This window comes from Numenius arquata, chromosome 29 (genome assembly GCF_964106895.1).
Source record: "Numenius arquata chromosome 29, bNumArq3.hap1.1, whole genome shotgun sequence".
Classification (NCBI taxonomy): domain Eukaryota; kingdom Metazoa; phylum Chordata; class Aves; order Charadriiformes; family Scolopacidae; genus Numenius; species Numenius arquata.
The window spans coordinates 1,894,168-1,908,046 of record NC_133604.1 but is presented as its reverse complement, the minus strand read 5'-3'; the positions used below and the strand labels follow the sequence as shown (position 1 = coordinate 1,908,046).

The window sequence follows — 13,879 nt, the reverse complement described above, 5'->3', positions numbered from 1 at the left end:
TAGAAATATTACAGACCTCCCTGACCAACGATTGGACCGGGACTTAACGGCTTCCTGCCCCCGGAGCAGGGCTGCCCATGGCAGGTGTCTGCAAATCCTCGTGGCAGGATGGTCCCATCGGCAACAGCAGGTCTGGCAGCTTGGATGCTCAGAGGAAGCAAATGCCCCATGGAGCTGGGAGAGGCAGGAGGTGACAACAGAGGATGGAGCCCCAAAATGCGAGTCCGTGAAAGCCTCCTGGCCAGGGAATTGCTCCTTCCCCTGCTCTGTGGTCCTGGCTGCTCCCTCTGGCCCTGGTATAGACTCAGATACCGACCACGGCCCCCGCACAGCCCCACACCCAAGCCTCCACGCTGGGGCTCTTCGGGGAGATGCAGGGAAGTCACAGGTTTATTGGCATCCTGATAAAACCCGTGGTGCGTGGCCGGGGCTGCATTGCCACCTCGTGGTTGTGGGGCCCTCGCCCGCTCCCTGAGCAAAACCACTTGGGTTAAACCCGATGCTGCTCCATCGATTTGGGGTGGGAGAGGAAAACTCGGGTTCCCAGTGGAGTGTGCAGGGGATCCGTACTCCCTCTGTTGGGAGGGAAAGGGGAGCTGCTGCCTTTGCCTTGGGGTCTTCAGGAGATGAAAGAGAGTGGTGGAGATGTCCCCAGGGCGATCCCCTGTACCTTTTGCTCTTGCAAACATGCCAGCAGGGATGTGGGGACAGCAGCTGGTAAGCCCTGACAGACCCAACTGAGTTGGGTGCCACGGGCAAGGGCAGGATGCCCTGGGGCAAGGAGGGTGTGGGAAGCAAAGGCTGTTGTGGATGGATGGACGGACGGATGAACATCACTGCCAATGGTGAAGGTGCCCCGAAATTCCTCACAGGCAGCATTAAATTTCCAGCCCTTTGGATTGGCTCTGCTGGGAATCGAGGGTCTGTCCCCATGTCGCCGTGCTGCGAGTGTTTGGTGCCAAATGGACTGTTTGGGAAGGCTGAACTGGGGAGGGGAGGAGAGGGATGCTGGGAGGGATGCCAGGAAGAAGGCGAGGGGCTGAGCTGGAGCACAGCAGACAGGAGATGCTCAGCCCTGAGAGGGGACATGGGACAATGTTCCAGGGGACAGGGGACGCATCCCTGGAATATGCCAGTGAAGTCAGATGGGGGCGGTCTGTGTTCCTGGGCTAACACAATGTTGAGGATCATCCAAGCAGTGGAGGAACAAATCCTGCTCTGGCTGACGGTGGGCACAGTGGCAGCCAATGTGGGCCATCAGATCATGACCAGAATCACCAAGCAGCTGTCCCCCCCTGGTGGCTGGCGGGGCTCGACGGGGACCTGGGGGACCTGTGCTTTGAGAGGCAGCCACCCACCCACAGTGTCCTGGGCTGGGTCAACCCCAGGGTCTTGACCATCCTGGGGGGATTCCTCACCTTCATCCTCACTGTGGCCACCCTGTACTTCTGCTGCTGGACGCTCAGCTCAGATGCCACCTGAAATCAGGACGTCATCCAAACTGGAACATCTCCCAGAAGCTGCTGTAGGGAAAAGGAGAGCAAATAAAGCCTCGTGGAGGTGCGGAGACCCAGAGACAGACACTGTGTGTTCCCCTGGGCAGGAAGGATGCCTTGGCTCGGGTCCTGCTGTGGCATCCAGGGCTGGATGTCCACCAGCCATCACTATCATCCTTGACTGCACTGGAGATGTCCCCAGTTGTCACTGGATGCCAGAGTACCCTATGACAGGGATGGAGCCAGGCAGAGCTCCCTTGGCCATGTCCTTGCTGCAGCCCCACATGTCCCAGCGTGCGGTCTTCCAACCTCCCTGTGTGTTCCCACCTCAGGCAGGGAGGGGACAGAAACTCTCAAGTTTTTCGTGCTCCCCTGACATGCCTGGCCAGATTTAACTCTATCAGGGCTTTAGCTTTCCTAACCTGATCCCTGGCTGCTCAGACAATTTCTCTGTATTCCTCCCAGGCTACCTGCCCTTGCTTCCACCCTCTGTAGCCATCCCACCACGTCTCCATGATGGGAGTAAGATCACAGCCTTGCATGCATGCGCACGGCTCCAACTCCTCCTGTTTATTCCCCCTGCTACATGTCTTTGCATGGTGGCATTTAGGCTGGGCCCCTGATGACACTGCCTTACTGGCTGCAGTGGCTGGAATTCCTCCGTGCTGCTCTCTAGGTGCTCTCCTGATGACCTGTGATCCTTCTCCAAGCTCTCGGTATCTGTTATTGACACTGGCATCAAATTGGTAGGAGTGGGATGGATTGAGGTTCCCCCGCCCTGGCAACTCTAGTTTAAAGCCCTCTCCCTGAGCTGGGCAAGCCTTTCATGGACGATGCCCTTCCCCTTCTCTGACAGATGGACCCCATCAGCCCCCTGTAGACCTGGTTTCTCAAAGCGAGTCCCATGGTCTAAGCAGCCAAACCCCTGGCTCTGGCACCAGTCCTGTAGCCATTTATTGATTTGCCAGATTCTCCTGGCCCTATCAACCCCCTTCCCTTTGACTGGGAGGACGAGAGGATTGATGGAAAAACTACCTGCACCCCAGGGTCCCTGACCACCGCTCCCAGGGCTCTGAAGTCCTTCTTGATAGTCCTCAGGCTACTGATACTGATACTCCTGATACTCCTTGGAGTATCACTGGTGCCCACATGAAACCACAGCAGGAGATAATAGTCAGAGGACTGTACAAGGCTTGGTAGTCTCTCGGAGAGATCCCTGATACACTCCCCATAAGAGGCACAGCTCGGCAGGAAGCAGAGAGTCACCGACTACGGTCACCAGCAACAGCTCCTGAAAAGAACTGCCGGAATGACAACAGGCAAACAGAAGAGACAAGAGTGCAAAAGCAGTGTTTAAGAACAAGACTAATTCCTAGTGACATTCAAGCTCAAAGAATAAGCTTCTAAAGACCAATCTCAGGCAATCCCAGCCGCGTATTCATTCAAACTTGTGTTTTCCAGCCAACACTAACAGCGAGGTTGGACTCCAGGTACTGCCACTCATTAAGTGCTCTGCAAGGAGACACACCCTTTCATTCCCATTTTTCAGTCCATACCTACAGGATTGAGTTTAACACTTTCTAAAGCATTACCAGTTCTATTGCTAAAATTTCTTGGGTAACATTAACAACAGGTTTTCAACTAAAGCTAGTATGAATTGGAAGAGCTCAGGGGGACTTTCAAGAACCTTAACACCAAGTTATTTCATGATTTATTTAGTCAATTTTACTAGAGTAACAGACCACAGATTACTCATTTTGTGGCTGCCCCATCCCTGGAGGGGTTCAAGGCCAGGTTGGAGGGGGCTTGGAGCAACCTGGGCTGGTGGGAGGTGTCCCTGTCCAGGGCAGGGGGGACCCAAGATGAGCTTTAAGGTCCCTTCCAGCCCAAATCATTCTATGATTCTATGACTTGCATCCCCTCAGGCTGTGTTTATTTGTCCCCCTGGATCAGAGCATACTGCCTGCCCAGGGTTCCAGTGCCAGTATCCTCCCAGCTGGCTCTTAAGCAGTTTTCCATCAGGGAAAACCAGGAGGAAGCTGGGAATAGAACGTATCTAGGTCTCATCTCTACACGTGCTCATCATTTCCTTAAGGTACATACATGGACGCAAAACTCTGAAAGCCTCCCAAGTTTTCCAGCCTTGATGGAGTCTGGGAATCAGAGAAGATGTGCAAATAGGTGCCAGAACTGCATCAGTGATGATGTAACTTTATAACTGATTTCTCCTGCTATAAGAGACAACGTTAGTAGAACTTTTTCATCATCTAGGAATAGCAGCATTTTATTACCTCACCCAGCCAAGGTAAGACTGAATTTACAGTAAGGTTAAATATTTTGTTTAGCTGTGCCTTCAAATATTCATTGATCCGAAGAATGTAAGGAAGCAGCTCACACCTGATTGCAATTAAAAAATACTCTCCAAGGGTTTGTCAGAAGAGTGCTGCTATGGGTCATGCCTTTACTGTCTTGCGGCTGAAGATGTACAAGTGTTGAACACCACCAACAATCACTGAAAGGGTGAACTATTCATGTAATTTTTTTTTCCTTCCCAAATGAAGCGGTGCTCACTGCCCTTAGAGGGCTGTTTCCCGAAGCACTGGTGCAGCCGGTTCCTGGCACAGGGATGCTCCTCTTGGGGCGTAAGTGAAGGTCAGGGCTCAGCGGCCGTCCCAGCGCAGGAACCGTGGCTCCTGCAGGGAAAGGCTGCTTTGCCATCTGCCACGCCGTCCCCCCGCACCGCGGCACGTCTGCCCCAGCCACAGGGCGCCAACGAGCCGCTCGGTGCCGGTGGGGTGGCGCGGATCGGTGCTCAGAGGATACTGCGTGTCTGATGGCATTCGAGCCAAGAGGGACAACGGCGTTTACCCTGGAGCAGAAGGAGGGCTGGTCCCTGAGAGAAGAGGCTGCTCAGGGGTTGCAGATCGCCCTGGAGTACTGTTTGCAGGGGAAGGTTGATGCAAGGAAGTGGTTGTGGCAGAACACGTTCCCTGTGAAAGCACAACCAGCCTGAACACGTGCTGCTCAGGCCGGGCTGAGTTCGGCATCGAGACCCTGAGGGATTCACAGCCGTGACTTCTTTCCCCTGGATGAGGAGCCTGGCTGCTCCTTCGGGGTAGGGGCTGGACCTGGATGGCCAGGCTTCAGGTCAGCCCGACTTTGCAAAGCCTCCGCAGGAGTCCTACCCCACTGCCAGTTTCTGCTCCAGAAGCAGGGACAGGGCTGGGATAGTGGGCTCTGGGGGATGCAGAGCGGGTGGGTGCTGCTGCCCAAAGGGAGCAGAAGGACAGGGCAGGCAGGAGAAGCTGTTCAAACAAGGTGGACACAAATTCCATGAGTGCAAATTCCAAAGCAAAAAGATGTAAAGTACGAAGGAATTCAAAGGTCTGCCATCAAACCCCCAGCCCACTGTTAGACCATGTTCTTCCTCCCTCCCTCCCCTGGCCAGCTTCATCCCCCTCCTGTCTTTGTGTGAAACAGAACAGAGAATTACAGACTGGTTTGGGCTGGAAGGGACCTTAAAGCCCCTCCAGTGCCACCCCCTGCCCTGGGCAGGGACACCTCCCACCACAACAGGTTGCTCCAAGCCCCCTCCAACCTGGCCTTGAACCCCTCCAGGGATGGGGCAGCCACAGCTTCTCTGGGCAACCTGGGCCAGGCTCTCACCACCCTCACACCAAAGAAGTTCTTCCCCACATCTCAGCTCCATCTCCCCTCTTTCAGTGTCAAACCCTTCCTCCTCATCCCATGGCTCCCCTCTCTGATCCAGAGTCCCCCCCCAGCTTTCCTGGAGCCCCTTTAGGGACTGGAAGGGGCTCCAAGGTCTCGCCGGAGCCTTCTCTTCTCCAGGCTGAACCCCCCCAACTCTCTCAGCCCCCCCTCCCAGCAGAGGGGCTCCAGCCCTCCCAGCATCTCCGGGGCCTCCTCTGGACCCGCTCCAACAGGATCATAAATAAAAAATAAATAATAAATAAACAGTTATAAATAAATTAATAAAACTGAGGAGCAAAAGTGGGGAGCACACACTAATTAAGCCTCAGAAGACCCCTGTGAGGGAGGGAATGAGATCCCCAATTTACCAATGGGTACAACTGGGGCAGGAGCTGAGCCCGGGGCTGCGCACACCCTCGTGCACACACACGCCTTGGTGACATCACAGCACACAGAAACCTGGCAAAGGGGAAACGATGTTTTAATTTTACTTGTTTAAAAAAAAAAATGACATCACAGCAGCATTGTTGTCTCTGTGGAGCACACTGACCCAAAGAGGCGCAGGGACAGCACAGGCTCCATGTCCTGCAGTCCTATCCTGGCTGGCCTTAATCGAGCAGCAAAATTCACGTTTCTTGAATAAATTGGACCAAAACTCTGATAGGAAGAATAACGTTGAGGTGCTGTCCTCAGCCACTTGACTGACTCTGGGTTAGGTCCTGCCCTCCAAGGAGGCAGCGCCAGCGCTGGAGCTCAGCCCTGTGGGTCCAAAGCTGGAGGGATGATGGGCTGAGGGTGGGGTGTGGGTGGGGGGGTTCACCTCCACCAGGTGGCTCCACCAGCACCAGCTGGCTGCACCCCACTTTTGGGCACTGGGAGCAGGTGGGCTTGTGGACAGAGTCCCTCTTGCTGATCCTGGGGAAATTATGCTGAGACCAGGGAGGTGACGCTGGGGTCCTGCAGCGACGTGCCTGAGCGAGGGGTGATGTGGGAGGTCCCCCAGCACTGTCCATGCTGGCTCCCAACCTGCCCCAGCGACCACGGCCAGGGGCTCGCTGGCCACTAGATCTGCCTTGGCTCGTCTTTGTAAGTGACTTTTGCTGCAGGTGACAGGGGCTGCAGGGTTAGACACGGTACAGCGACGTCCTCCCTTGCCAGAGCAAGTCCAAGGTGGGTGGCAGCAGCAAAGCTGTCCCCTGTGCAGGGGACAAGGGACACTGGGGACGTCTCCAGGTCAAGGGCACCCACCTCTGAGATGGAGACACGGATCCAGCGCCGGGACAGGGAGGCTGAGCCGTGTCCCCAGGCACCCGCCAAGACCCGACACCGAGTCACCCCCAAGCCCCCTCCAACAGCAACTCATCTGCTTCCTTCTGCAGGACTTGGGTAAAAAAAAAACCACTAAAAAAGCCTTGAAGGACGTATGGGGGAGATGGAGGGGCAGGAGAATGCAGCCAGTCAAATAACCGGGACACCAAGACAATCTTACCTTGTTCAGTGAAAAGGGTAACATTTATTTTCATTTCTTTTGGCTTATAGTAACGCAATTGTTAATCATGTTGGGTAAGATCATTATGAGCCACCATGCAATTTCTAATACACTAATCTTCACTATTGATCTTTTACAGCTTTAACATTTTAAATTTATTTTTTTTCCGGCGGAAAATTAAATAATTCAAACTCGGGTGTGGCCTCTATATAACATCATGGTTTTATTTTAATTTGTTTTGTTCAACATCGGCTTCTATATTTTAAGAAAAGGTGAACAGGAAAAGTGAATAAAGCAGCTTGAATTGGTATTTTTGGATCGCCCTTCCCCTCTGCTCTTTGAAGAACAGTCACAAATTAACCCCAAAGGGAGGATTTTATAAGTGGGGGAGGGAAGAGTTGTTGTCTTGATGTTTGGCTACGACTTTTCAATTGATGCCATCCCCCCCCTTGCTTTATTCCCACCACCCTGATCATAAATCCCGTGTAGGCATCTGAATTCAGGGGTTGGTGAAGGACCCCAACGTCCCCAACACCCTTTGACCAACGTTTCCTCCTTGTCCTTGTCCTCCCCCGGTGCCAACGTGCAGGAACCCGGCGCCATCAGCACCCGGGAGCCACGACCGGTGGAAACGTCTGCCCGAGGAAGGGAACTCGGAGAGAAAAACCACCCAAAAAACCCCCCAGGAAACTTTTCTCTGAGCAGAAGGACAGTCGGCGGCCAACCAACAGCTGAAGAACCGCTCCGCTCCCCCTTGGTCTCAGCACCACTGGCCTCTCGCATTTAATACAGATCTGATGGTAAAAAAATAAATACATAGACATAGTTTGAAGGGACTTTTTATTTTAAAGTAATTGAGTAGCTTAATGAAATGGCCAGCACGAACGCTTAACGTACCAAGCTTCACCTACGAGCCAATAGCCCAGCTTAAGAACAATTATGAAGTTTAGCCAAATCTTGCATAGAAGTGGTCAACTTATTGCACATTGGAACCCAAAAATATATACTTTTGCTGTTGCAAAGATCAATTGCAATAAAGCTTTTTTTTTTTAAATCTAGTCGGGGGATAGGGGGTTGTTTGTCTTTTTTTTTTTTTCTTTGGGGGATGTTTACTGGCTATCTAAAGTCTAAGGAAAACAGAAAAATATTAAAAAAATAAAAATAAACATGGACAATGGCATAAGCCAGAAGCCATTCTATTATTTTTGTAGTTCTTTGTATTTACAAAAAGGCATGCCGATAAAATAAAATGATATATTACAGTATTTATAATATTCTCTTAAAAAGTTCAACCACACTTTTCAGCTATTTTTTTCTCTTTTGTGCTGTTTACAACGTAGCCTGTACATATGTATGTAGTTTTTTCTTTGTTATTATACATCACATCCTAGGAGCAACTGGGGCAAGAGCTGACAGGACAGAAAGGGTTCCTGGCTGTTGCCGGGTGCAGGACGGCTCTGCCGAGCTGGCGATGGCCAGGACGCCGGCCCCGGGGGCTGGGGGGGGGCTTCCTGCTGGGTTTGGGCTTTTTAAGTGACTCCTGTCATTTTCTGGGTTGTGAGATGATGCCAACCGAGCCTCCTCCTGCCATCCAGGTCTGTCCTCTTGGGTTTTTTCCCCCGCGATTCTGGGTACCCTTGATTTGGTCCACATCCAAGGGACCTCGGCACCGACCCCTCATTCTCCTTCCCACCGCTGGCAGGTGAGACCCCCCCCCGGCAAGGAGACCCACACTGGCCCTGAAGAAAAACAAAAATCACAGCCAGAGCGGTGGCCGAGCGCTGGCTTGGAGAGGAGGACGCCGGGGAAGAGGGGCTGGGGAGGGCTGAGTCTGGGCTTTGAGAAAAAGAGACGTTTGGACTTGGCTCACCGTGTCGTTCCCTGCCGCAGCCAGACTGGGAAGAGGTAGCTCCGGCTCCCCCCTGCCCCGTGGGGCTCGGCCCCCGCTTGGTGGAGGTGACAGAAACGGGGAGAAGGAGAAGGCTCCGGAGCCCAGGACGGGGCCGCTCCTCGCTCAGAGCCCTCCCGGCCACGGGTCCCCCTGCAGCGGCCACCCCCAGCGCCGTGTGGCCAGGGGAGCTGGGGGTCCCGAAGCCACCCCCAGGGCGAGGGGACAGCCCAACGCCACCGGGCACGGCCCCGTCCCCAGCAGGACAGCTTCAGGGCCACTGCCCGCGTCTCCCGTAGAGATAACACGCTGATTTTTCATTGCACTTATCTCTACCAAAAAAAATAAAGAAGTGTCTACGCTGCAGGATGGAGGCTGAATAATAATTGCTATTAATGATAAATATTGCAGGATACAAATGAACTTATTGACTGGTATTTAAGCCCTAGATTTTGGTTTTACAGTGACAGAGTATAACAAGCCATTCCCAGTTTTTATCACCTCCCCTCAGACGAGGTCCAGAGCAGCATTTAGTTTTGTTATATTTCAGTGTGCAAAAAGATGGCTGTATGGAAAAAAAAGACAAGTCGTTAAACATACACACACAATTATTTCCTCCGCTTGTTTCTTTTTGTTGGTCTGTTGGTTTTTTCCTCCTACTGGCGGGTCTGTGACGGATGGGGAAGGCTGGGCGGAGGGGACGGTCAGTGTTATAGTTTATCTCCAAATACAGTGTATGGCAGTCAGTGGAGTGCCTGGAATTTATGGCTTAACACACTGCTGTGGACAGATTACGGAGTGTCTGTGGTCTAATGGTTCCTCATGCATGGTCCCTGTCACGGCATGCCATCATGCAAGTCGCTTCTATGCATTGAACGAGCACTTTTTGGGGGGGGGGAATCAGCCCGAGCTGTCTCCAGGCTGAAGGAACCCGGTTACCCCATCTCCCAAACCAAGTAAAGCCCATGTAGAAAGTAGAATGCAGATAATAAATATCAAATAAACTATGACAATTAAATGGCATGGGCTAAATGGGTGGTTTGTTTCTTTTTTCCTTTTTTTTTTTTTTACTTATTTTAAACTTTTTTCTGTTTTTTCTTTTTTCTTTTTTTTTTTTTTTTGCTGCTTAACTAAATGCAAATCTAGTTTTGCATGAACAAACCCTTTAAGATTGTGACTTCTGGGTTTTCTTTCAATAATAATCAACAAAATGGGAAAATAAAATCCATTTTTGGCTGCTTTGGAAAATATATGAATCCCAGCAGCGGGTTTTGTTTCTGTGTGTGTGTGTTTTATTTTGCTTGTTTGTCCTAAGTTGCATTGACTGATGTGGAACATGCAGTATCCACCTGCCCAAACAATAGAAAATCCATTTTTTTTCCTTTTTTGTGTTTAAATGTTTGTTTATAAGGGTCCTTTAAACAGGTGGTAGGTCACTGCTTTAGATGCAACGCTGTCACACAGTAAGCAGACTATGTTTGGTGTAAGATCTTCAGGTAAGTGTCTCCACAGCTGTTCTGTATTGATATATTTCATGAAGTTTGTAAACAATCTTTTCACTTGCAAGTATTTTAATTTGTACAATTCTATTATTTTGTCTCAACACTTGGATTCCCTGACGTCTTTTTGTCTTTTCGCTCTTTCCCGTCTTCCTTCCTCCACCCGCTGCTGTTTCTCCTTCTCGGGCTTGGTGACGCTGTCGTAGGAGGGGAGGGACGCAGTAGATGGGGTGCCTTCCTTTTTCTCCCTGTTTGTTCCTCCGTTTTCCAGTTTTGTGGGGACAGGCCTTCGGCTAATAAAGCCCCGTCGCGCTAAACGAACCCTGTACGCCCTCTGGATAACCACTGCTGAAACTTCTTCCTGCTTACGCCGCAGCGTAGTTGTGATAGGCTCATAAGACACTTTGGAAGGGTTGGATGCCACGAATCTTTCCTCCATCTGTTGCCTCAGGATATCCAGCTCCCCACTGTCCCCCAGGACGCGTTTGGTGAAGGCAAATAGGATGTCTAAACAGTGGATCCTGTCTCCACTTACCATAGGCAGGTCCATGGCGATGAGTTCGATGGTGTTGGGTTTGGGGACGCGGAGAGGATGTTCCAAAGCATCAGCAAAGTCTGCGAGCTTGCTGTACTCTATGAACTGGGTGGCGTCAGGGTCAAACTTCTCCCAGATCTCGTAGAAGGTCTCAAAGTCATCCTCACTTAGTGGATCTGCACTCTCCTCTGTCGCCACGCTAAAGTTCTCCAAGATGATGGCAATGTACATGTTGACCACGATCAGGAAAGAGATGATGATATAACTCACAAAGAAAAATATCCCCACTGAAGGGTTCCCACAATCCCCCTTAAAACCACTCCCAGGGTGCTCCTTGTCGAGGTCGCAGTCTGGAGGCCGGTTTAGGATCGGCAGCAGGAGCCCATCCCAACCAGCTGATGTGGTGATCTGGAACAAGCAGATCATGCTGTTGCCAAAGGTCTCAAAATTGAACATATCATCTATGCCTGCTTCATGCTTGACGTAGGCAAAGTTTGACATGCCAAAGATGGAGAAGATGAACATGACCAAGAACAGCAAGAGGCCAATGTTGAACAAGGCAGGCAAGGACATCATTAAGGCAAAAAGCAAGGTGCGGATCCCTTTGGCTCCTTTGATTAAACGCAGGATACGTCCAATGCGAGCCAGTCGGATGACTCGGAAGAGAGTGGGTGACACAAAATACTTCTCAATGATTTCAGCCAGGAACATTCCTAAAGAAGAAGAGAAGGGACAAGTGTGACAATGGAGACGTGCAGTCTGCTGCTGCTTCTCAACCTAGCCAGGGGACTGGGCACACAGAACACCTTGGTCAGATTTTCAAAGGAGGTCTGCAATTAAGAGGCCTCACCTTCAGGCAGCCCAGTCTCAGCTGCTCTGGCTCCCCAAGCAGCTCTCTGAAAGGGAGAGGGAGGCAGAGCTGCAGAGGGATTTGCTCCACCTGGATCAGGATGGACAAGTTGTTTCTTGGAGGTGTCTAACTCTGCCATGGGAGTCAGGCCATGGACTCTATTTTGAAGGTGCTAAAAAATATGTAAGATAAAATCTTATTTCAAGTAGCAGACAAGCCTGGATCTGAGTTTCAGACCACAGGACATGCTAGATATCAGTGTTCCGTCAGTATTCCTGGGCAGAGCTGGGTGCAGCCAAGCTTTTTGAGTGACCCTGTTGTAGTTGTGAGGTTATATGTGTTTTACAGATTAGCTGCTAAAAACCAAAAACCTGTTGGAGGAAACCGGTTGATTCAACATTCAACCAAACTGAAGAGTGCAAATCACATGCTGATGTAGGAAGCACTGCAATACTAATTTCAGGAGTTAGTAACCATTATAACATTCGGATGAGGTGAGTAAAATTTCTGTTTTTAAAGACAGGGAGAGTAATTGTCAAGTGTTTTACTCCATACAACTGGAAATGAATGCCAGAACAGAGGGAGGAGGGTGCATTAGTCAGGACTTCAGGCTGCCAAATTCTGCCAGTCTCTCCACAAGGCTAAAAAGAGACCCTCAAAGTCCTGGTACCTCTATATCCCCTTCAAAGACTAGAACGTGCTCTACTCTGCAAACACCAAGACAGCCTAGTGCTCACAGACCTCCACCTAATTGGTGTCGCACTTACCCACAATGGACAGAATCACAACCACGAAGTCAAAAATGTTCCACCCGATGGTGAAATAATAGTGCCGCAAGGCGAACATCTTCAGCACACACTCACAGGTGAAGAAGATGACAAACACCAGGTTGATCCAGTAAAGGATGTCCTCCATCTGCTTGCTTTGTGTGTCCGTCTCCACCATCATGGTCACCATGTTGAGGCAAATGAGCATCATGATGACTATATCAAATGCTTGCTGAGTAACAAAGTCAAAGACTGCTCCTTGGATGCGGTTCTGCGCAACAGAAGAAAGACAACCAAACAGGTTTGAACAAGAATCTACCATTAGTCAAATTATTTCACTGTTGGTGGAAACAGGGATGAGGATATTGTTTTTTCAGTATCTTACAAAGTTTTCAAGGCAAACTCTAGCCACGATTCAGTCTGTTTATGGGAAAGGTAGGAAAATGGTACTATTTATACGCTAAACATGCTACCACAACCCTCTTATCAGCATATCTTCCTCTTTGTTGAGACCACAGGCAGGGTGATAACTTTCCATTCACAACTGGAGAAGGCAGCCAGGTCTACCTTGCAGCGGTGACTGGCTGCAGAGCACCTCAACTAGATTTCAACCCCCTCTCTTGCGTCCTGGCAGCAGTCGAGTCCCAGCAGCAGGCAGAGCAGTAGGATGCCTTACCCACCCCAGCATCTAAGGCACTCATCCAGTGTCACACAAAAAGCCTTTCAGAAAGCTGGGAAATGTGCTTAGGTCTCGATGAAGGTAACCCAGACATCTGCCTGACTTGTCCAGGACCGTGCTCACTAATGCCAGGCAGCCTCCTACTCTCCATCTACAGCCTCTGAGCCAGACCAGGGCTTTCAGCTTGTTTTGTCGATTCAAGTGAAGCAACTGATTAACACCAACCACAGCTGGAGCATTTTAACCTTTCTCAGATCGTACCTGAATTATAAAGACAAGAGCATGGGGAAGCAGAGTCCGGCATGAGTTAGAACAAAGGATGCTTTTGGAGCCAAAGCTCCTTTGAAAGTCTACTCTGTAGGGTTTTTCCTTCGGTTCCCTTTATAACGTACTCACCAGAGGTCGGGGAATAGGTTTCTGAGGCTTCTTTGAGCCCAGTTTTTTCATGGCATTATAGTACTTCTTCTGTTCTTCTGTCATGAAAATATCTTGACCTCCAAAGTAAAGGGGCAAAAGGAAAACTGGTTACAATCAGCTCCTACACCAGAAGGGAACGGAATGACATCCTAGCTAAATCATGAGGATACCTGCCATATGGGAAGTTGGTGGCAGCTATTTTAGACAGAAATAACTTCTACTAATACCCAAGCCACACTGATTTTCCTTCAAAGAAAACAGTACTTTTCCTATGAATAACCTCTTTTACTGCACTGCCTCCTTCCCCATCCCCTCTAGCTCATTAGTGCCAACCAGGCAGCAGAGGTGTCAGGCCATTTAGCACAACACCTGCAAAGCCCCGGCTTGACTTACAGAGAAGAAAAGCAGTGTATCAGAGAGGGAGGGAGGGACAAGGAAGACATCTTACTTTCAGTCTGTATATTTTAGTCAAGGTGAAAAAAAACCCAGAAATGCATGAAAATGCAGTCTAGGAAAAATGTCTCATCTGGCTAGAGCTTTACACAAAG

At 50.4% G+C, this 13,879-nt stretch overlaps 1 protein-coding gene across 8 annotated transcripts in view; it reads right to left on the bottom strand.

Moving 5' to 3' along the window:
• Positions 1 to 7,526: 7,526 nt before the first annotated feature.
• Positions 7,527 to 13,879, bottom strand: part of SCN8A (sodium voltage-gated channel alpha subunit 8) — a 48,753-nt gene continuing 42,400 nt past the window's right edge. For all 8 annotated transcript variants that reach the window (XM_074164852.1, XM_074164854.1, XM_074164856.1 and 5 more), the window contains 3 exons: positions 13,311 to 13,415; positions 12,236 to 12,506; positions 7,527 to 11,331 (listed from right to left, as the gene is read on the bottom strand). In XM_074164852.1, coding sequence (XP_074020953.1) covers positions 10,184 to 11,331; positions 12,236 to 12,506; positions 13,311 to 13,415 — 1,524 coding nt within the window. In that variant the 3' untranslated portion in view covers positions 7,527 to 10,183. The remainder of the gene's footprint in view (positions 11,332 to 12,235; positions 12,507 to 13,310; positions 13,416 to 13,879) is intronic.